The 24,602-nt window shown below is 46.3% G+C and overlaps 1 protein-coding gene across 1 annotated transcript; it reads right to left on the bottom strand.

Annotated features, from left to right (window-relative positions):
- Nucleotides 1–1,573: 1,573 nt before the first annotated feature.
- On the bottom strand, nt 1,574–16,072 carry DNAJB1 (DnaJ heat shock protein family (Hsp40) member B1). Its single transcript, XM_056569150.1, has 4 exons — nt 15,916–16,072; nt 10,686–10,937; nt 4,599–5,191; nt 1,574–3,339 (listed from the first exon to the last, which is right to left on the bottom strand). Exons 2-4 carry the CDS (start codon nt 10,894–10,896, stop codon nt 3,109–3,111), a joined length of 1,035 nt encoding a protein of 344 aa, XP_056425125.1. The 5' UTR covers nt 10,897–10,937; nt 15,916–16,072; the 3' UTR covers nt 1,574–3,108.
- Nucleotides 16,073–24,602: the final 8,530 nt, after the last annotated feature.

Below are 24,602 nucleotides of genomic sequence, written 5' to 3'. Positions count from 1 at the left end.
GGAAGCCATTGGCCCCGTTCAAGTGGATGAGATCTGAGCTGCAATAAAGCCCAACCACTAGGTCACTGCTTCCCAACCGGGGTGCCTCCAGCTGTTACAAAACTACAACTCCCAGCATGCCCGGACAGCCTTTGGCTGTCCGGGCATGCTGGGAGTTGTAGTTTTGCAACAGCTGGAGGCACCCTGGTTGCAAAACACTGCACTATGCAGTCAGACCCGACTGCTTCCAGTTTTGTGTGGTGCAGGGCAGTGGGGGCACAGGCAGTCCATCAATCGTATTTGCCAAGAAAACCCTTTTAATGAAGTGACTCCTTCTCAACTTCCTTAAAGGGGTACTGTGGTGAAAAACAATTTTTTTTTATTTTTTATTGTTTTTAAATCAACTGGGGCCAGAAAGTTAAACAGATTTGTAAATTACTTCTATTAAAAAAATCTTAATCCTTCCAGTCCTTTTTAGGGGCTGTATACTACAGAGGAAATGCTTTACTTTCTAGATTTCTCTGATGTCATGACCACAGTGCTCTCTGCTGACATCTCTGTCCATTTTAGAACTGTCCAGAGCAGCATATGTTTGCTATGGGGATTTTCTCCTACTCTGGACAGTTCCTAAAATGGACAGCAGAGGTCAGCAGAGAGCACTGTGGTCATGACATCAGAGGAAATGCATTTATTTTTTGGATTTCTCTTTAGTATACAGCCCCTAAAAAGTACTGGAAGGATTAAGATTTTTTTTTTTTTTAATAGAATTTACAAATCTGTTTAACTTTCTGGCACCAGTTGATTTAAAAAAAATAAAACACACACTTTTCCAAGGGAGTACAGTGACCCCCCAACTTATGATTGCCCAGACATATGATCATTTCAACATATGATGGCCTCTCAGAGCCCATCGTATGTTGAAGGCAGCCTCGACATATGATGCTGCTGTGTGTCGGGTCCATCGTACAAACCGCTATCTGACAGCGCTGACAACTTCAGCAAATGACAGATTTGTTTAATGTCCTGTGTGCCCCGTTCTGCCTCCTGTTACTCACATGCTGTCCTGCTAACATGCTATCCAGGCTTCCACTGTGAGCTCCGTGTAAGCCCCGCCCCCAGTGCAGCCATAGCCAATAGCCTGCAGCATCTTGCTGCAGGCATCCAATGAGCTGCTGGCTGCCCTCCCCTTCCTTTCCTATAGAGCTGTAGTCGGCAGGATCGTAATGGAGGACATTCTGTCCCCCCCTGAAGGTATTTAAAGAACAGTACAGTATTGTATGCAATGTCACACATCACATACAATACATAGACACACTATACACCCCAATGTTTCCCTATCAGTGTGCCTCCAGCTGTTGCAAAACTATAACTCCCAGCATGCCCAGAAAGTCAATGGCTGTACATGCATGCTGGGAGTTGTAGTTGTGCAACAGCTGGAGGCACCCTGGTTTGTTAAACACTCCCCATACACTGGTCATCCCAGAACCAATTAGCAGTTTCCCATAGAGATAGGTATTCAACATACAATGGTTCCAAGGCCCCAGAACCAATTACCATTTTTTTTACACTAGCAGTAAATTGCGCACACACAATATTTATTGAAAATACTTTATTAAAGTATTGGAGACATGTAACATGTGGTCCAGGGAACGCCCCGCCACTCACGTGGCGCACACACACACACAGTGGCCGGACACATGGGCAGTACTAGGAAATGTCATCATCTTATACAAACAACACAACAAAAATCTATATCCAAAAACGCCATACGTCACAGTTCATTCACCAGCTCAAGCTCGCACCGCTCCAGTCACCTGCAGGTCACGTATTTACAGCATGAAAAAAAAGAAAAACCACAAGTACAAGCCCATCAAAATAAAAAGATATCTATATATATATATATTTTATTTACAACACAAATAAAAATGTATTCGTACAGAGGACACTGGAGTGAGTCAGTTATATCCTAATAGGTCAGGCCGTCCCCGTTTCAAAACACATATAAAGTTGCAAAGCTTGGAGCCAAATAGCAGCTCCTTTGGCGCCAACTAGTGTTGAGTTCAAACTGTGCAAGAATAATAAAAAAAAAAAAAAAAAAAAATTAATAATAAAAAAAAATTTTTGTAAAAAATATAACAAAAAACACACAAACTGTGCATGCCTCCCAAACTCAATTGTTGGAAGTGAGATGAGAAGAATTTGCTGGCCCTTCCAATATTCTAAAAGGGCCCCGCTTCCAGGAAAGCTGGAGGAGACTACAATGTCAATCTCTACCTCCCCCAAGGATTGGGCACCATGACATGTGCGGTACCCACGGGGCAGTGACAGCTTTACAGAACCTTTAAGGGTTAATGTGCCGCACCGGTCAGCACGGGCATGGCTAGAATTGAGATTTTAAAAGGGGTACTCTAGCGTTCGGAACGCTAGGAGCCGGAGGCCGTGATGTCACGGTCACGCCCCCCTCCATTCATGTCTATGGGAGGGGGCGTGTCTACCGACACGCCCCCTCCCATAGACATGAATGGAGGGGGCGTGGCGTGATGTCACTGGTGTTTGTTTGGAACGCCAGGTCTGGCAGGAGATTGCGGGGGACCCCTGCGATCAGACATCTTATCCCCTATCCTTTGCATAGGGTATAAGATGTCTAGTAGTGGAGTGCCCCTTTAAGAACGAGATGACTGCTGTGCAATGGGATCTGCTGAGAGACTCTTTACATGGGACTGCAGCATCTTGAGTTCCAGCTGCTCTCCTCTGTGTACTAGCAATGTCCACTGGACAGCAGATAAGATTCCTAAACATGGTACAAAATACGCAGGGACCTCTTTTCCCACGACTATGGGGGGGCTTCTATATAAAACCAAACAGCGGACAATTGCCATTGCCCTTAAGACGTTCAGTGATAGCTGGTTCAGGGCTAATACTGGTGCAGCACATATAGTTAATGTGAGATAAATGAAGAAAATGTATAATGTGTATATATATATATATTTTGGCTCGTAGGGCGCCCTAATACCCCCCCCCCCCCCCCTCAGAAGTCTCTCCAGCTTCTCAGGCACTGCAGGCATGTGGGGCAGAGGCCCGTCAGCGCCCCTTTGGTCTGTGTCATTGTACGTGGAGTCCATGGGATCGTTACGCAGGAAGGATCCGCTCTAGTGTTTCCCGAGAAGCTGCGGGCAGACGTTCGGGGAAGCGTATGTCAAACTCCACTAGGAGATCCCCCCGCTGTTCAGGGGCCTTGGGGAGCGGTAGTCCTTCTCCATGAATCCTGCGCTTGGTCCCGGGGTTGATGATGTCTTTGCTGACAATTGGAATGGTTCGACCGTCCAGAGTTGGGACATTGACGGAGCAGCCACAGAGAGCCTGGGAGAAGAGAATCAATGGTAAACAACGAGGATAGGTTCACACTACAGCACGTGAAGATAGTCCGGAAGAATGAGACGACCGCTAGGAAATGCGTTTCCGTGCGCACTACATAGAAAGAATAGACACGTCTGCGGACTACGAAATCAGGAATTCACTGTGTGCTAAGGGCAGGGGAATCCTATAGGTATCAATGGGACTGTATTGTAACCCGTTATCTAGTCTGGAGCACTAATATTCGTAATGTGAATTGTTATCGCTAATATCGGCACTTCGCGAATATTTACAATATAGTGATATATATTCATAATGACCAATATTCGTTTTTTTTCACATGCAAATTTTTATGTGAATTTTATGCAAATTTTAGTTTTTTTTTTCCACATGCAAATTTTTATGCGCATTTTTCATGCAAATTTTCCTATGGATAAAAGAAAAAGTGAATGAACATAGCGAATATGTGAATTTCGCAAACATAGGACGAATAATCGTCAATATAGTCACGAAATATGGTGAATTCGAATATGGCCCCTGCTGCTTATCGCTATTATCATCCACTGGGGGTAGTGACCGGTATTGCAGGAACACGCTCTATTATAATAATAATATTACATTTAATTATTTTTATTATTTTAATATTACTATATTTTTTATTAATTATATTTTAATATTACTACATTTTATTAATTATATTTTATTACTACATTTTATTAATTATATTTTAATATTATATTTTTATTAATTATATTTTAATAAAATTATTATATTTTATTATAAATATATATATAATTATTAAAAACTGCGGATGAAAAGTGGTGCAGTTGGCCATAGTAACCAATCAGATCCCTTCATAGGAATTTAAAAAATATTTAAGAAATTATCTGATTGGTTGCTATGGGCAACTGGTTCACTTTTTCTCTTGCGCAGAATTGAATAAATCCCCCAATATCCAAGCATTCTGTGCAGATACTAAGTTGTCATTTTACAACAGCTGGAGAAGATCAGGTTGGAGACCATACTATAGACCAGTGGTGTGCAAACTGTGGGCCTCCAGATGTTGCAAAACTACAACTCCCAGCATTTGTTGTCACTATAGACCAGTGGTGTGCAAACTGTGAGCCTCCAGATGTTGCAAAACTACAACTCCCAGCATGCCCGGACAGCCAACGGCTGTCCGGGCATGCTGGGAGTTGTAGTTTTGAAACATCTGGAGGGCCACCGTTTGGACCCCGCTGCTATAGACATGATCTCTGTCTCACCTCTCGTAGGCTGATCTTTGCCGTGTAGATGACATTAGATGAATCTCTCTTGTATACAGAATGAGGTTTGTCTTTTAGCACGAACACGATGTCGGCCGGGATGATGTTGGGCGTCTCGTCGCCCTCCTTGGGGAAAGTGATCTTTGTGCCCTCCTTCCAGCCCTTCTTCACCTGGATGGTGAGGATCTTGTCCTCGTTGTGTACGCTCCTTCCATCTGGGCCTACTCTCTTGTGAGAGATCTTCATCTTTTTGGTGCAGCCGGTGAAGATTTCTTCGAGCGAAACCGGCAACTCCCTGACCACTGGAGGGTCCTGCTTTTTGGGGCCCACTTCACGACGTCCGGGGGCAGCTCTGGGGTAGCCACCCATATGGCCAAAACCACCCATATGGCCACCCATACCAAACCCTGAGAAGGGGTCATCTGTGTCCATGTCGTCCTCTCCCCTTCCAAAAAAGGAATCAAACGGGTTACGGCCTCCGAAGAACTCTGCAAACATGGCGTGAGGATCTCCATGGAAGGTATAGCTGAAGGAAGGACCATTGGGACCACCACCACCTCCTCCTCCACCACCACCTGGGGCTCCTTTAAGACCTGTACAAAGACATTAACATCACTGATTTACAAGGATATACATAAAAAAAAATGTGCCATTTATTAGGTTTATTCTAAGGATTTATAGGGATAGTTTTGCACAAGAAATGTAGCATTAGGTTTTGTTCACACTAACATAATCCGCTGCAGGTTTTTCGCAGCGGAAATTCTGCATGCAGAATTTCAGCAGACCCACTGAAGTCAATAGGTAGCAACATAATCTGTTTGCAGCATATATGCAGGGATAACGTCTCCCAACATATACACCTGACAGACGTCTGTAATACGGCACAAAGGGGACCCTAAGGCTAGGTTCAGACTACGGAATCTCCAGGCAGAAAATTTCCGCCCGGAGATTCTGAGTTCCGCCTGCGCCGACTGAATGAGTCGGCGCTAGGACCGCGCGGACACTGCAGTCTCCCATAGACTGCAATGTGTTCTGCGAGGAATTCCGCCTGAAGAAAGAGCAACCCCTTTCTTCAGGCGGAAATTTCTAAAGCGGATTTTCCGCTTCACAAATTCCGAAGTGTGAATTTGTGAACGGAAAACCATTCACTACACTAGATATTTTAGCAAGCGGAATTTCTGACAGAAATTTTACGACTGAATTTCTGTCGGAAATTCCGTAGTCTGAACCTAGCCTAAGGGCAACGTATCACAATGTACGTCAATACAACGCGATACATCGCCCATAGGGAGTCATTACTGTACACCTTTCTACGGAATAGCAAAGTCTACTACACTAATTAGAGAGGAGCGAATTTACAGTAAATTCGATTCGTCACGAACTTCTCAGCTTGGCGGTTGATGACTTATCCTGCATAAATTAGTTCAGCCTTCAGGTGCTCCCGTGGGCTGGAAAAGGTGGATACAGTCCTAGAAAAGAGTCTCCTAGGACTGTATCCACCTTTTCCAGTCCACTAGAGCACCTGAAAGCTGAACTAATTTATGCAGGAAAAATCATCAACTGCCGAGCCGAGAAGTTCGTGACGAATCGAATTTACTGTAAATTCGCTCATCTCTAACACTAATGATAACTTCTTTTCAGCACTGCAGAGATATAGGCCACTGTAATATATAAAAAATAAAATAATAATTAATTTATATATAATTTATAAAGATAGTGGATTTATTTAGCTCACATAACAGCCGCGACGTTTCTGTCCTACCATAGGACCATTTTAGACACTGTTATGATTGAATACACTTCTGTTGTAATCGATTATGCACTTGTATATGGGTATATAAAGCCCCTCTTTGAATTGTATCACTAAGACTGGGTTCACATCACGTTTTTGCCATACTGTTTTCAATCCGTTTTTCTAAAGAAAACCGTATGGCAAAAAAAACGGATGGAACAGTATAGAAAAAAGTAAACCGTATGTGTTTTTTTAAACTGTAAACTGTTTTTAAAAGGGCATACAGTTCGGGTCTTTTTTTTTTTTAAATAAAAACGGAACTGAACTGTATGCACTTTTAAAAACAGTATACGGTTTACTTTTTCCCATACAGTTCAGTCCGTTTTTATAAAAAATAAATAAAAATAAAATAAAAAGACACATACGTTTTTGAAAATGTTGTCCATTTTTAATGGGAGGGGTGTTGGGCGGGGACTTTAGGATGCAAATGCGCATGTGCAAAGTAAAAACCATATACGGTTTCCCATATGGAACCGTATACATGTTTGTTTCCCATTGATGTCCATGTTAGAAGAAACTTATGCGGTTGCAGTACGGTTTTTAAGCCGGAGACAAAAAAGTGGTCAACTACGGTTTTGACTCTGGTTTAAAAACCGTACTGCAACCGCATAAGTTTCTTTTAACATGGACATCAATGGTAAACGCACACGTATACGGTTCCATCCGTTTTTTTGCCATACGGTTTTCTTTAGAAAAACGGATTGAAAACAGTATGGCAAAAACGTGATGTGAACCCAGCCTAAGCTTGAAAATGGTCCTATTTTAGGACAGAAATGTCACTGCTGTTATGTGAGCTAAATAAAGCCACTCTCTTTTGCACATACTGGAGGAGTGCTGCGCTTTTCTACGTATGTATTACATGGACTGTGGTCAAGTCTGGGGCGAGTGCACCCGCAATGCATTTGGATAATTAGTGCTGCAATTTTCTATAAAAAATATATATATCTAGCTTGAGTCTAGGCTTCGAAGTACCCCTTTCCTCTGGGACCATAGAGATGCCATGCTCACACGGCCATATAACAAAAAACATTCCCGTTTCCAAGTCAAAATCCACATGATTTTATCTAAAATAAATAAAATTGAATCTCCAACTGGTTTGAATGGGAGACGTGGTACTATGCAGAAGTAGTGACATGTCACCCATCCCCCTCCCCCCCCCAGAATGGTTATGCTTTGAATCTGAATCTCCTATTAAAATCAATAGAAAAATGGAAACTTCATGACACCCCAGAGAGACCCGTGGTGCTGCACAGCAGCCGGACAAGTTGTACACTCCATATCTGCCGAATATAGCCATATCTGCCGAATATTAAGCTGTAACTCAAAGCTGCACATATGCAGTGCCTTTTTATTATTAAATTTAGGACATTGCAAGATTTCTTGCACAAAAAAATTATTAAAAAAAAAAAAATATATATATATTTTTATTTTATATAGAATATATATAAAAATAAAATGAAAAATACAAAATTAATGAATTAATTAAAAAGGAAAACGGTCATATGTTTTCTCCCGCACTATCCACAGGTACCGGTGGATAGTGCGGGAGATGCTGAACATTTTGAGTCCCACCTTGCCCAGATACGCTGCGCCATTCGCCCGTTATAGCAGTTTTTCTGTATATTTAAATTAGCTGCTAACTGGCACAGGCAGGGTTACTGCCTTCATCTGGCACTGTGACGTAACCGCCGCCCGGCCCGCAGCACCGCCCGGCTAATGAATATTCATATAATGTCTTACACTCTCCTTCTCATCCCGGCCGATAATGCGCATGGGCGGGATTTCCTACTATACCCGGAAGCGGTCTTCAGCGCTGCTTCATTAGTCCAGAGCAGCACTGGAGTGAGGTTTTAGGCATCAATTGGCAATATAATGAAGCAGCGCTGAAGACCGTTTCCGGGTATAGTAGGAAATCCCGCACAGGCGCAGTATCGGCCGGGATGAGAAGGAGAGTGTAAGACATTATATGAATATTCAATTACAAAGGTTTTAGAAAAATAGCTGGCACTCACCAATCTTCTTGCTTAATTTAAATACTCACATATAAATAGGGGTAGGGCACAGACATAGGGGGGTTACAAAGACTATTGTTGTCTTTGTAACCCCCCTATGTCTGTGCCCTACCCCTATTTATATGTTAGTATTTAAAGGGTAACTCTAATCAAAAAAACTTTTGATATAATATAGAAATAATTTATGCAGAATAACTTTACAATTGCATGTTATTAAAAAATATGCTTCTTTCTATTAAATTTTCCACTTTGAAGAAATGACCACTAGGGGTCTCCCTACCAGTCCTGGCAGCAAGCATTTCAGACTCATGCTGGAGTCCTAAACACTACGAGCTGCCAGTCTGCTTTGTTCACAAAGGAGAACACTCAGAGCTGCCAGCCTGCTTTGTACACAGCCTGTTTGGCTGTGAACAAAGCAGGCTGGCAGCTCTGAGTGTTTAGGACTCCAGCATGAGTCAGAAATGCTTGCTGACAGGACTGATCGGGAAAAATACAATAGAAGGAAGCATATTTTTCATTAACATGCTATTGGAAAGTTATTCAACATTCATTAATCTAAAATGTATCAAAAGTTTAATTGATGAGAGGTACCCTTTAAATAAAGCAAGAAGATAAAGAAGATTGGTGAGTGCCGGCTATTTTTCTAAAACCTTTGTAATTGAATTTATGGACACTCTATACTTAGCCAGAGCACCACAGCTTCAACAAGCGTTGCCCAGAGAGATCGCGTAGTTCTCATTTCTACAGTGCCGTACGCAGTTTCTAATATTGGATTATATGAATATTCATTAGCCGGGCGGTGCTGCGGGCCGGGCGGCGGTTACGTCACAGTGCCTGATGAAGGCAGTAACCCCGCCCGTGCCAGTTAGCAGCTAATTTAAATATACAGAAAATCTGCTATAACGGGCGAACGGTGCACCGAATCTGGGCAAGGTAGGACTCAAAATGTTCAGCATCTCCCGCACTATCCACCGGTACCTGTGGATAGTGCGGGAGAAAACATATGACAGTTTTTCTTTAATTGAATAAATGAATAAAATATTGAATCAGATTGGTTCCTGCCCTGCTGCGCTGTACATTACCTGCCGGATCTACCTTACAATGACTGTTAATATTAAGATACAGACAGAAGCAGGAGACAAGTCCTGATCTGTGGGAACAGCGAGGCTACAGCAAGATGGGACCTGCTCACTGCACAGTCACCTCTCTCCCGAACATCAAGTCACGTAGATCTTTAGCAGAGGCGATGGTGGTCGGCTGGGAGAAGCAGGGCGAATCTGACGGATAAACCTCCCGGGTTATACAGAGAACATTCTATTCCTCTGGGTCATCTGGAATCATTGTGTACATAATTTGTCGCAATAAAAAGGAGTGCCCTGCCCTCAGTCTGCCAGGAGAAAGGTCCCTGCGTACCACGAGGTACACTACTGGGCACCTAGTGCTGGTAAACATGCTGGCACAGGTTTACTGGGGCGTGGAGGGTGGAAATGTATCCTGGTTGCCAGGGGATCTCCTGATGCACCTATCGGCGGACTGGAGGAATGCTAGGTGTATGAGTAAGAGTAAGTTTAGCCTCTATAAGGGCACGTTCACACGCTCTTTGTTTTTACGGGTTTTCCGCTGTGCATTTGAAAGGGGGCGGGCTCTTCTCAGCTATTCGCAGCAGATTTTCCACGGAGGAATTTACGCTGCAGAAAATCCACCGGAAGCCCCATTGAAGTTGGGACTGCGGATTTTCCGAAGGGTAAATTCCGCCGCGGACAATCTGCTATGGACAGCAGAGAAGAGCCCGCACCCTTTCAAATACGCAGCAGAAAACCCACAAAAACAAAGAGCGTGTGGTGAACGCACCCTAACAGTGTTTCCCAGCCAGGGTGCCTCCAGCTGTTGCAAAACTACAACTCTCAGCATGCCCAGACAGCCTCTGGCTGTCTGGGCATGCTGGGAGTTGTAGTTTTGCAACAGCTGGAGGCACCCTGGTTGGGAAACACTGGTCTATACCAAGTATGGTAGTTCCAGCTGTTACAAAACTGCAACTCCCAGCAGCCGTTGGCCGTCGGGCATGCTGGGAGTTATAGTTTGGTAACAGCTGGAGGCTCGCTGGTTGGAAAACCCGGTCTGTACAGAACTAGGGGAAGATGCCTCCAAACTTTTGCCCATAACGTACAATCAGATCCCAGATTAGTTGCTTCAGACGCCCCCGCTCATTTCCCCGGTCTCCGACCACCTCCTGCCAATCCCATCATCGCTTCCCGCAATCCTCCACACAGAACGAGCACCTACCTTCCTCGCCGAACTTGTCGAATATCTCCCTCTTCTTGGGGTCGCTCAGCACATCGTAGGCCTCGGCGATCTCCTTAAAGCGCTCCTCCGCCCCCGGGTCCTTGTTCTTATCCGGGTGATACTTCAGGGCTTGTTTCCTGTAGGCCTTCTTGATCTCCTCCTCGGACGCCCCCTTGGACAAGCCAAGAGTCTTGTAGTAATCTTTGCCCATGCTTCCCGGTGACCTTATCAGTTAGTGGTGTGACCAGACACCTGCGGAGGAAAGGGGGGGAAAAAAACAGATGAGTATCACAACGCTCATACGTGTACAGAAACGAGGGGGTGCAGGGAGGAGGACCACCATAGGAACAAGACAGTAGATGACAATAACCATCTTGAGGGCATTTTCTGTATTTCATAAAGTGATGGAATATCGCTAAGGCCGGGTTCACACCACGTTTTTTCTATACAGTCCCCGTATACGTTTTCTATGTGAAAACCGCACAGAACCGTATTGAAAACCGCATGCACTGACTCTCCATTGAAAACCGTACGCCAAAAGATGCATCAGGTTGTGTCCGTTTTGCGTCTTGTACGGTTTTGTCCGGTTTTTTTTCCTGTACCCAAAACTGTAGCCTACCACGGTTTTTGGTCTGGGTGAAAAACCGTATTGAAATGTATACGTTTTTTATTTATTTATCAACGGGAACCGTACAGAACTGTATGTGCGTACGGTTCCATTCAGTTTGCACCGTTTGTTTTTTTGACACCAAAAGAGTTTTTTCTTGGAATTTCAATCAAACAAGTGAAACTTTATTCATAATGGAGTGAAAAGTTAACGTATACCGTAATTTTCGCCGTATAAGACGCACTTTTTCTTCCCCAAAACTGGGTGGGGGGGGGAGTTGGTGCGTCTTATACGGCAAATACACATTAAAACCGGCGGTCCCTGCGGCCATCAACGGCCGGGACCCGCGGCTAATACAGGACATCACCGATCACGGTGTACACACAGTGCATTCCAAGGTTTTTCACTGCATGCTGGGAGTTGTGGTTTAGCAACAGCTGGACGCACCCTGGTTTATTCTAAGGCTCAAAAATACATTTGTATTAATAAAACAGCCTTTTGAGTTATTATGCCCCAATTAGATAAACAGTTTTTTTTTTTTTTTTTTTTTTTTGGAGCTTTAAAAAAAAAAAAAAAAATACACGTGAACTATCTAGTCTAACATTTTCAAAGCAGCGAGCCTCCAGCTGTTGCAAAACTACAACTCCCATCAGGCCGTTGGCTGTCCAGGCCTGCTGGGAGTTGTAGTTATGCAACGACTGAAAACATGTTTGTAAAACGCTGTCCTAGATAGTTCACGTGTATTTTTTATTCTTTTTTTCTCCTATTGAATTACATTTAAAAAAGAAAAATAAAAAAAATATGAAAATAAATAAATAAAAGATCAAAACCTATTTCCTTTGGTGTACACAATAGCGTTGTTGACTATATTTTCGTATACAGCAAAATGAAACGTACTGTAACCGAAAAGGAGACAAAAGCCCAGTGTGAGCCCGGCCTAAGGCCTATTTCACATAAGCAAATATTGGCCGCTGGCCCAGGCCCGACTGTATCTCCAATGACCTGAAGTGACACAAGGTTTTTCTGATGCTTTCAGTTCAGACTTGTAGTCACAGTGACCCCCCCGACCTGCGATGGCCCCGACATACGATCATTTCAACATACGATGCTTTTGTATGTCGGGGCCATTGCATAAACGGCTATCCGGCAGCGCAGACTGCTTCAGCTGCCCCCGGATAGCCGTTTACGGTGCCCCGTGTGGTCCGCTGATGATCACTTACCTGTCCTCGGGGGTCCGGCGCGTCCTCTTCAGGATCCCCTGCATAGTCGGCGCTCTCCATCGGCATCATCACGTCGCCGCACACGCCGTCCCGTCATCCAATAGGAGCAGCGTGCGTAGTATGGCCGATAACCACGATTTTGGGCATAATCGGTATCGGCAATTACCTTGCCAATAATGCCCCGCCCCCCACACCCACTGCGACCGCCCCCCCGACCCACCGCACCACCCACCGTAGTACTGGGCGGTATACCGGTCGGGCCCCACCCTCCGAGTCAATAAAAAAAAAAAATTTAACTTACCCGTAATGGGGGTGGTCCGGGCCATCCATCCTTCCTGTAGTGTCCGGCGGCATTCCGGGTGGAGGGTGAACCGGTCCGGGCTGTCCTTCTCCGGGGGTCATCTTCTCCACTCCGGGCAGGCTCTGGCCTAGTACGCTGCATAGACGCCGCTACGCCATGACATCAGGTGCGTCACTGCGCACGGGCGTCACTGCGCAGCGGCGTCTATGCTGCGTTACTAGGCCGGAGCCTGCCCGGAGTGGAGAAGAGGACCCCCGGAGAAGAAGGACAGCCCGGACCGGTTCACCCTCCACCCGGAATGCCGCCGGACACTACAGGAAGGATGGATGGCCCGGACCACCCTGACAGGCAGGGGGAGAGAAGCGGGTGGCGGCGGCGGCGGTCTATGGCACCGCAAAAGCCACTGCAGATCATTGATTTAAAGCGCCCGCTTTAAATCAATGATCTGCAGCGGTGTCGCGGGGGGATAAATAGCCGATAACTTATACCGATATTCCGGTATAAGTTATCGGCCCTAACCTCCACAGATTATCGGTATTGGCCCTAAAAAAACGATATCGGTCGATCCCTACTCCGTACCCAACCTGCGGCTATCCAGCTGTTTGGAAACAACACCAGGGCATTCTGGGAGTTGTAGTTCCAGATTATATACTCGTGACCGTACCCTAAGGACCTATTCACACTGCCGAATGTCTGTTCTCCATTGAAGGAATGATCTCGAAGATGCATTGCTGTCTATGGAGACGGCGTACTTCCGAGCGGTCCTAGCGCCGGCTTGTTCTGCCGGCACCTGATGCCCAAGGAATCTCCCGGCAGAGATGACAGTGTGAATGGGCCCTAAGAGTAGATCTCACAAGGCAGCCGTCATACGCGGATGAACCCCTGCTGCTGATCTGCAGACCAATGGGATAGCAGAAGCTGGGAAAGATGGGTGCTGACCCCTACTGGTCAGTAATGGAAGTCATTTATCACCCAGTAATGTCATATACAGACGGGGCCTTCCTTATAGGTCTGATACTATGGTAACTGCAGTCCTACTGTGAATCCAAACCTCTCTCCACTGCTCAGTATAACTTCTCTATAAGGAGTTGAAGGGTTACTCCGCTGGAAAACAATTTTTTATTTTATTTTATTTTTATATCAACTGGTGCCAGAAAGTTAAACAGGTTTGTAAATTACTTCAATTTAAAAATCTTAATCCTTCCAGTACTTATCAGCTGTTGTATAATACAGAGAAAGTTCTTTTCTTTTTGAATTTCTTTCCAGTCTGACCACAGTGCTCTCTGCTGACACCTCTATCCATTTAGGAACAAATCCTCATAGCAAACCTATCCTGCTCTGGACAGTTCCTAAAACAGACAGAGGTGTCAGCAGAGAGCACTGTGGTCAGACAGAGAGGAAATACAAAAATAAAAAAACACTTCCTCTGCAACATATAGCAGCTGATAAGTACTGGAAGGATTAAGATTCTTGCATAGAAGTAATTTATAAATCTGTTTAACTTTCTGGAGCCAGATGATTTAACACTACGATACGCCGGTTACAGCTGCATCCAGTCTAGAAAATTGTACACATTCAGCACCCTACACCGTCCGAGACCCAACACCTCTAACATCTGAGGGTTTGTTACAGTTGCATCAAGTCTACAGAATCCTCTGTAAAGCTAATACACCAGCACCGATCTCTCCTGTCCTGATAGCTCCCTATTATGACCAGATCCCACTGTAACGTCCCCTCAGCTGTGCCCAGATCCCACTGTAACGTCCCCTCAGCTGTGCCCAGATCCCACTGTAACGTCCCCTCAGCTGTGCCCAGATCCCACTGTAACGTCCCCTCAGCTGTGCCCAGATCCCACTGTAACGTCCCCTCAGCTGTGCCCAGATCCCACTGTAACGTCCCCTCAGCTGTGCCCAGATCCCACTGTAACGACCCCTCAGCTGTGCCCAGATCCCACTGTAACGTCCCCTCAGCTGTGCCCAGATCCCACTGTAACAACCCCTCAGCTGTGCCCAGATCCCACTGTAACAACCCCTCAGCTGTGCCCAGATCCCACTGTAACAACCCCTCAGCTGTGCCCAGATCCCACTGTAACGTCCCCTCAGCTGTGCCCAGATCCCACTGTAACGTCCCCTCAGCTGTGCCCAGATCCCACTGTAACGTCCCCTCAGCTGTGCCCAGATCCCACTGTAACGTCCCCTCAGCTGTGCCCAGATCCCACTGTAACGTCCCCTCAGCTGTGCCCAGATCCCACTGTAACGACCCCTCAGCTGTGCCCAGATCCCACTGTAACGTCCCCTCAGCTGTGCCCAGATCCCACTGTAACGTCCCCTCAGCTGTGCCCAGATCCCACTGTAACAACCCCTCAGCTGTGCCCAGATCCCACTGTAACAACCCCTCAGCTGTGCCCAGATCCCACTGTAACAACCCCTCAGCTGTGCCCAGATCCCACTGTAACAACCCCTCAGCTGTGCCCAGATCCCACTGTAACAACCCCTCAGCTGTGCCCAGATCCCACTGTAACAACCCCTCAGCTGTCACCAGATCCCACTGTAACAATCCCTCAGCTGTGACCAGATCCCACTGTAACAATCCCTCAGCTGTGACCAGATCCCACTGTAACAATCCCTCAGCTGTGACCAGATCCCACTGTAACAATCCCTCAGCTGTGACCAGATCCCACTGTAACAATCCCTCAGCTGTGACCAGATCCCACTGTAACAACCCCTCAGCTGTCACCAGATCCCACTGTAACAACCCCTCAGCTGTCACCAGATCCCACTGTAACAACCCCTCAGCTGTCACCAGATCCCACTGTAACAACCCCTCAGCTGTCACCAGATCCCACTGTAACAACCCCTCAGCTGTCACCAGATCCCACTGTAACAACCCCTCAGCTGTCACCAGATCCCACTGTAACAACCCCTCAGCTGTGACCAGGTACCACTGTAACAACCCCTCAGCTGTGACAAGTATAGGGACAGTTTTCAGCCTCTGAATACATTGGAGGTTTCTATTCACTGACTGCTTGCAGAAATCTTACTTCGTTTACTCCAATAGTATGTGTATATACCCGTGCACACCCTCACCTGTACCTAAACATACCTGTGTCCGCCGCCCGTGGTGCCTTCTCTGCTGGGGACTCGTGACAGCCAGTCGCTTGTATAGGCGCAGCTCCACCTCCAGAACCTTCCAGATCTTTCTTCCGCACTCTAGAAACTTCAGGAGCTGTGGACCAATCAGATCGCTCACAGCGCGGAGATAAACCAATCACCGGCAAGTAACATTCCGCAGCCAATCAGCACGCAGTAATCTGCAGGCTAGGGGGGGTGTGACGACCTCTCGCAGGTGATTGGTTGTTAGGTGGTTTCGACCAGCGAGTGGACCAATCAGGGGAGACGACAGAGAAATGTCGGAAAAATTCGTGACGCCATGCTGAAGCTGGGTTGTGTGGGCACGCTGAATGTAGCGCGTTGATAGTATTTCTATAGGGCAGTATTTTCCAAAGAGTGTGTCTCCAGCTGTTGCAAAACTACAACACCCAGCATGCCCGGACAGCCGAAGGCTGTCCGGGCATGCTGAGAGTTGTAGTTTTGAACAGCTGGAGATACAATGTTTGGAAAGCACTACTGATGACGTCAGTACAGGCATATACAGAGGTAGTCACCCAGCTTTTCCAGTGCTGACTATAATACTGCATCATTAGATTTGCCTTCATCTTCCCAAAGCATACATATGAAACCTCCTCAAAGCAAAAACTGTCTTTGTTGCCCATAGCAACCAATCAAATCGCTGTTTCAACTTTTTCAATTGCGGAATATAAAATGAAAGCTTGTCTTGCCCAAAACATGTACATTCACCTCTGCCGGTCCTAAAGCGCCTCACCTGTTTGATTTCAGCACAGCTGCTTCCATGCCTTTCATTACTGTAACTGGGTCATGTGATCAGTTCGGACTCGTTCCCACTACGACAATTTTGCACGGAATTTCTTTCTTTCTGTTTCCGTGACGGAAGTTCCACAACAGTACTCCAGATTGGATTCTGGCGAAAGTCCCGTCCGTCAATGGGCCAGCGCAGATTGCCGCAGGCGTAAGTGCTGAATCCGTATTGTTTTCGCTCCAACAGCGAGATCGCGGATCCACCGTGGAATAAAATGCAAAAACAAATATTGGCTGTGACCTTAAAGGGGTACTCCGCCCCAGGATATCTTATCCACTATCGAAAGGATAAGGGATAAGATGCCTGATCGCGGGAGGTCCAGGCTGCTGGGACCCCCACGATATCCGGGCGGCACAGCGGCATTCTGAACATTTTTGTCATCACGCCCACTCCCATAGACATGAATGGAGGGGGCGTGGCGTGATGTCACGACCACAGCTGCCCGAACCCAGTGTACTGAACAAAAATGTTCAGAACTCCGGGGTGCTGCCCCTAGATTGCGTGGGGGGGTCCCAGCGGCCAGTGTTTATTGATAGCAGTGGGCATAATAGATGCCTACTGTCCCCTATAATGGCAGTGGGCACTGTATTGTATTGTTTTACACTGCTATCTGATGGTTGTGTGGTGAGCCACGGGGGTGCCATGTGAGGTGTATGGGGCAGATGTTGTAGGCCAGGGACAGATGGTATTAACCCCTAAATGTTCGTGACGCCAGGGCATGGTTTGCCTATGTAACCACCTGAAGGTAGCACCACTAGTCCTAGTTAGGCAGGGCAAATAAGAGTCCAAGGCCAGGTCAGGGTTAACGGTAGACAGATAGTACAGTCTTTACAGATAGGCCAGGATCCCAGGGAGGTGACCAGTAACACAAGGGACCTCGCAGCTTGCTGGGACTTGCAGTGACTTTGACAGACTTTAGGACAGCCGGGCTGACTATAATAGACTTGAATGAAGGTAGTGACAGCAGACAGAGATGACTTGACTTACTGACTTGTGGCTGTAATTTAGGCTTGAGGCCTCCAGATGTACTGGACACTGGCTCTGAGACGTCTTTACTGGACTTGACCTCAGCAGAAAATGAATCACAAGAGAAAGATTGTAGTACCTCCCCCTCTTATAAAGGGGGGGCTGAGCAAGGAGCCCATAGGTCAAGCTGCAGGTCACCTGGTTAGCTGGTGCTCTCTGGGTAACAAAACATAGTAACATAGAGGGGCATTTACTAAGGGGTTTAGTCATTTTTTGGCGCAAAATTGTCGCAATTGCGCCTACCCTATAAATTGTGCGACTTTCCCTAGCAAGAGCTAGAAAGTAAAAAAAAAATTTCCCGCTTAATTTACGCAAGTTTTCAGTTTTGACTTGCAGTGGTCAGGAATTTATTAACTGAGATAGTCGCAGTTGCGCAATAAACTGTCGCAACGGCCATAAAAATTGACTAAATTTACTCCAGCTCCAACATGGAGCAGGAAAAGCTACTGCCGCCCGGGCTCCGACATACTTTCTCCCCGCTACCCTCACTGCGCTACCGGGACACTACAGTGATTTATATCCCACCCCTCTCACCTGCCAGCGCCACACAACTCCCATCTGTCTACTGTTGCAAGACTACAAGTCCCAGCATGGCCTTACAGTGAGGACACGCTGGGAGTTGTAGTCTTGTAGCAGCGGGAGCTGAGCGGCGCGGGCGGGAGACAAGGAGGGGGGGGGGGGTAGCGGGGAGGCCGTTTGAGGAGCCCGGGCGGGAGACAAGGGGGGTAGCGGGGAGACCGTATGAGGAGCCCGGGCGGCTGCACTGTAATGTCAGCCCGGGCTCCTGCCCTGAGAGCCATAGGCTTTGGCTGTCAGGGCATGCTGGGTGTTGTAGTTTTGCAACAGCTGGAGGGCCACAGTTTGCAGACCACTGGTGTGTGGTCTGTAAACTGTAGTCCTCCAGCTGTTGCAAAACTAAACAGCTGAAGGGGACCGGCGAAAACGTTCACTTACCCTTCCGAGGCTCCAGCAACGATCGCTGACGGAGATCGTCGCGCGGCACTGTCGCGCGGCAGTGTCGTGTAGCGCTGGATCCTACGGAAGCCGGTAAGTTGCGCAAGCTTCCCAACCAGGGTGCCTCCAAATGTTGCAAGACTACAACTCCCAGCATGCCTGGACACCCTTTGGCTGTCCGGGCATGCTGGGAGTTGTAGTTTTGCAACAGCTGGAGGCACCCTTGTTGGGAAACATTGGCCTAAAACAGTGTTTCCCAACCAGGGTGCCTCCAGATGTTGCAAGACTACAACTCCCAGCATGCCTGGACAGCCATTGGCTGTCCAGGCATGCTGGGAGTTGTAGTTTTGCAACAGCTGGAGGGCCACAGTTTGCAGACCACTGGTTTGTGGTCTGTAAACTGTAGTCCTCCAGCTGTTGCAAAACTAAACAGTTGAAGGGGACCGGCGAAGAAGTTCACTTACCCTTCCGAGGCTCCAGCGACGATCGCTGTCGGAGATCGTCGCGCGGCACTGTCGTGCGGCAGTGTCGCGCGGCACTGTCGCGCGGCAGTGTCGCGCGGCACTGTCGCGCGGCAGTGTCGCGCGGCAGTGTCGTGCAGCGCTGGATCCGACGGAAGCCGGTAAGTTGCGCAAGCTTCCCAACCAGGGTGCCTCCAGTTGTTGCAAGACTACAACTCCCAGCATGCCTGGACAGCCTTTGGCTGTCCGGGCATGCTGGGAGTTGTAGTTTAGCAACAGCTGGAGGCACCCTGGTTGGGAAACACTGGCCTAAAACAGTTGGGAAACACTGGCCTAAAACAGTGTTTCCCAACCAGGGTGCCTCCAGATGTTGCAAGACTACAACTCCCAGCATGCCTGGACAGCCAAAGGCTGTCTAGGCATGCTGGGAGTTGTAGTCTTGCAACATCTGGAGGCACCCTGGTTGGGAAACACTGTTTTAGGCCAGTGTTTCCCAACCAGGGTGCCTCCAGATGTTGCAAGACTACAACTCCCAGCATTCCTGGACAGCCTTTGACTGTCCAGGCATGCTGGGGCTTGTAGTTTTGCAACATCTGGAGGCACACTGGTTGGGAAACACTGTTTTAGGCCAGTGTTTCCCAGCCAGGTTGCCTCGAGATGTTGCAAAACTACAACTCCCAGCATGGCTAGACAGCCTTTGACTGTCCAGGCATGCTGGGACTTGTAGTTTTGCAACATCTGGAGGCACCCTGGTTGGGAAACACAGTTTTAGGCCAGTGTTTCCCAGCCAGGTTGCCTCCAGATGTTGCAAAACTACAACTCCCAGCATGCCTAGACAGCCTTTGACTGTCCAGGCATGCTGGGACTTGTAGTTTTGCAAAATCTGGAGGCACCTTGGTTGGGAAACACTGTTTTAGGCCAGTGTTTCCCAGCCAGGTTGCCTCCAGATGTTGCAAAACTACAACTCCCAGCATGCCTAGACAGCCTTTGACTGTCCAGGCATGCTGGGGCTTGTAGTTTTGCAACATCTGGAGGCACCCTGGTTGGGAAACACTGGCCTAAAACAGTGTTTCCCAACCAGGGTGCCTCCAGATGTTGCAAAACTACAAGTCCCAGGTTGGGAAACACTGTGCCCGGCCTCCGCCCCACCTTACTGTAAGGGCATGCTGGGAGTTGTAGTCCTGCAGCTGGGGGCAGGAGACAAGCTTGTCACTTGCCCACACATCTCCTGCACCACACAACTACAACTCCCAGCATGTCCTTACTGTAAGGGCATGCTGGCAGTTGTAGTCGTGTGGGGCGGGAGATGTGTGAGCAGGTGATAATAAATGTACTAACCCATTTTTTTTTGTTTTCTTCTCATTTCAGATCCGTGTATCCTGTGGACTCCTTTGGATTCGGTGGACTACTTCGATGACCAGCGTTTTTCTTTGTTTGATTTTAATAAAATGGTTAACGAGGGCTTGTGGGGGAGTGTTTTTTGTAATAAAATTTTTTTAAAACCTGTTGTGTTTTTTTCTTACTTTACTAGACAGGCTTAGTAGTGGAAGCTGTCTTATAGACAGAGTCCATTACTAACCTGGGCTTAGCGTTAGCCACAAAAACAGCTAGCGCTAACCCCCTATTATTACCCCGGTACCCAACGCCACAGGGGTGCCGGGAAGAGCCGGTACCAACAGGCCTGGAGCGTCAAAAATGGCGCTCCTGGGCCTAGGCGGTAACAGGCTGGCGTTATTTAGGCTGGGGAGGGCCAGTAACAATGGTCCTCGCCCACCCTGGGAACGTCAGGCTGTTACTGTTTGGTTGGTATTTGGCTGAGAATGAAAATAGGGGGGACCCTATGCGGTTTTTTTTTAAAATAAATAATTAAATATATTTAAAAAACGCATAGGGTCCCCCTATTTTTATTCTCAACCAAATACCAACCAAACAGTAACAGCCTGACGTTACCAGGGTGGGCGAGGACCATTGTTACTGGCCCTCCCCAACCTAAATAACGCCAGCCTGTTACCGCCTAGGCCCAGGAGCGCCATTTTTGACGCTCCGGGCCTGTTGGTACCGGCTCTTCCCGGCACCCCTGTGGTGTTGGGTACCGGGGTAATAATTGGGGGTTAGCGCTAGCTGTTTTTGTGGCTAACGCTAAGCCCGGCTTAGTAATGGACTCAGTCTATAAGACAGCTTCCACTACTAAGCCTGTCTAGTAAAGTAAAATAAAAATAAAACACAACAGGTTTAAAAAAAAATTTATTACAAAAAACACTCCCCCACAAGCCCTCGTTAACCATTTTATTAACATCAAGCAAAGAAAAACGCTGGTCATCGAAGTAGTCCACCGAATCTGAAGGAGTCCACAGGATACACAGATCTGTAGAAGAAGTAACCAAAAAAAAAAAAAAGTGTAAGTACATTTAGGGAGAAAAAAACTGTGTTAAAAAATGTAATAAACACACACACACACACACTAAACGCCGTTTACCACTTCTGAGCCATGACTACAATTTACAGTGATCCCTCAACTTACAATGGCCTCAACATACAATAGTTTCAACATACAATGGTCTTTTCTGGACCATCGTAAGTTGAAACCAGACTCAACATACAATGCTACAGACAGTCCAGATCTGTAAAACGTGTCAATGGCTGGAAGAACCAACCAATCAAAATGGGCATTCACTGGTAAAACCCCTGTATTACTGAAGTGTATGCACTGACTGGTGTCTGGTATTACATGTTCTGTACACTTTACCTGTATCAGGGTTAGCTGCTCTTTTGGACACCAGGTGAGGGCGACTCCATTACTTGTTTGGGACATTGCCTGTACTGTACAGGACCCCTGAAGAAGCTCCTGTCCTCTACATAGACCAGTGTTTCCCAAGCAGGGTGGCCCCATCTTTTGCAAAACTACAACTCCCAGCATGCCCGGACAGCCTTTGGCTGTCCAGGCATGCTGGGAGTTATAGTTTTGCAACAGCTGGAGGCTCCCTGCTTGGGAAACACTGACATAGACAGTAATTTACAGCTCCCAGCAGATCTTTCTTACTTTTATATGTAAGGATTTGCTTTATCTATATCAGTTATCTACTTATTTTTCTTTGTCACTTTTTCCTATTTTGGATGACATTTTGGTGCCTTTAGAACCAATTACCACGTTTCCATAGAGTTATGGTCTCAACATACAATGGTTTCAACTTGCAATGGTTTTCCTGGAACCAATTAATATTGTAACTTGAGGGACCACTGTAGTTATTGAATTATTTAGATGTGGTGAAAAAGCTAAAAAAAAACCTCAAAAACAAAAGATCCAGAAGGAAACCAGCAGCCAAACCTATTCAGACAGCAGGAAAAAGGAACAGACTATTTTTTCTACTACATGAAGTAAATTTCCCACTTTTGCCTATGTGTGCCAAATTTATTAATGCCGTGCAACAATTTAGTAAATTTGTCGCACATAGTCAAAAATGAAGTAGAAAAAAACAGGGTAAAAACCAGACTACATAGTAAAAGATTAGTAAATGCCCCTCATAGTTCATAAGGTTGAAAAAAGACCAGAGTCCATCAAGTTCAACCTATATCCCTAATGAGTTCTTACTGAGTTGAGAAGGAAAAAAACCCTCATACTAGAGGTAAAAATTCCTTCCCGACTCCAAATATGGCATCAGAATAAATCCCTGGATCAACGTTCTGTCCCTATAAATCTAATATACATAACGAGCAATGTTATTAGACTTGTGCACAAGAACATTTTTCGTTTCGTTTAGTTTTGGATAAAATTTTCGGTGTGGTAATATTTTCGGTTTTGATTTTTCGTATACATTCGGTATTCGGGTACATTCGGGTAAATCTTTTTTAAGCAGGGGACCATTATCGGGAGCGTGTGTGTGCAGGAAAAGAGGGCACCCGCAGAGATCGGAACATAGGAAGACAGGTAAGATAATTTTATGTGATTTATTATTAATACATAATGTAATGTTGAATGAATGAGTAAATAAATGAATGAATGAGTAAATTAATGAATGCTGTATGAATGATTGATGTGTTTGATCGATGTGTTTGATTGTAGGGTGATTTATGTATAACATGTCATGTCATTTGCGCTAACACTGTTACTGTTGCAAAACTACAACACCCTCCCAGCATGCCCTGACAGCCAAAGGCTGTCTGGGCATGCTGGGAGTTGCAGTTTTGCAACAGCTGGAGGCACACTTTGGCAAACATGCGCAAAGTTTTTTTTAAAATTCATTTTCAAATTCCGCTCGCTTTTTTCAGAAATGGGTTAGTAGGTCAATGACATTGCCGTGGGAACATTTTTCATTCATAAAACCGCAGGCTTAATTGGATAATTGCCGTGTAGAACGTTGGGACCCCAAACGTTCTATACAGCAATTATCCAATTAAGCCTGTGGTTTTATGAATGAAAAATGTTCCCACGGCAATGTCATTGACCTACTAACCCATTTCTGAAAAAAGCGAACAGAATTTGAAAACTAATTAAAAAGCTTTGCGCATGTTTGACAAAGTGTGCCTCCAGCTGTTGCAAAACTGCAACTCCCAACATTCCCAGACAGCCTTTGGCTGTCAGGGCATGCTGGGTGGGTGTTGTAGTTTTGCAACAGCTGGAGGCACCCTGGTAACAGTAACAGAAACAGTATTAGCGCAAGGACCAATAAAAAAATTAGAATGAATTCTTTACGTTGGTTTACGGATAACAAATGCATTCGTTATTTTTCTATTCGTATTATCGTGGCTATTCGGGAATGTTCAAAATATGTTTTCGTGCATTCGGATCGGTCCGAATGCCCGAAAACGGTAACATTCGCTAAATTAGACATTCGTGCCAAAACGAATTGCACAAGTCTAGATGTAATTATTCTCCAAAAATGCATCCAGACCCTTTTTGAACTCTATTACAGAGTTCACCATGACCACCTCCTCTGGCAGAGAATTCCACAGTCTCACTGCTTTTACAGTAAAGAACCCCCGTCTGTGCTGGTGTAGAAACCTTCTTTCTTCTAAACGTAGAGGATGCCCCCTTGTTATAGATACAGTCCTGGGTATAAATTGATCATGGAAGAGATCTCTGTACGGCCCCCTGATATATTTATACATAGTTATTAGGTCGCCCCTAAGCCTTCTTTTTTATAAACTAAATAACCCTAATTCTGATAATCTTTCTGGGTACTGTAGTCCTCCCATTCCCCGTATTACTCTGGTTGCCCATCTTTGAACCCTCTGCAGCTCCACTATATCTTTCTTGTACACTGGTGCCCAGTACTGTACACAGTATTCTATGTGTGGTCTGACTAGTGATTTGTACAGCGGTTGAATTATTTCCTTGTCGTGGGCATCTATGCCCCTATTGATGCCCCCCATGATTTTATTAGCCTTGGCAGCAGCTGTCCGACACTGGTCACT

The sequence above is a fragment of the Hyla sarda genome, chromosome 4 (genome assembly GCF_029499605.1).
Source record: "Hyla sarda isolate aHylSar1 chromosome 4, aHylSar1.hap1, whole genome shotgun sequence".
NCBI lineage: Eukaryota > Metazoa > Chordata > Amphibia > Anura > Hylidae > Hyla > Hyla sarda.
The sequence above is the reverse complement of the archived record's forward strand: the minus strand, read 5'-3'. Positions and strand labels throughout refer to the sequence as shown.

Coding starts and splice junctions, on each gene's coding strand:
- DNAJB1 (XM_056569150.1), bottom strand. CDS start 10,896: ATGGGCAAAGATTACTACAAGACTCTTGGCTTGTCCAAGGGGGCGTCC. Junction 5,192..10,685: donor CGACAAGTTCGGCGAGGAAG/GTAGGTGCTCGT, acceptor GTCTTTGTACAG/GTCTTAAAGGAGCCCCAGGT. Junction 3,340..4,598: donor CAAAGATCAGCCTACGAGAG/GTGAGACAGAGA, acceptor CTCTTCTCCCAG/GCTCTCTGTGGCTGCTCCGT.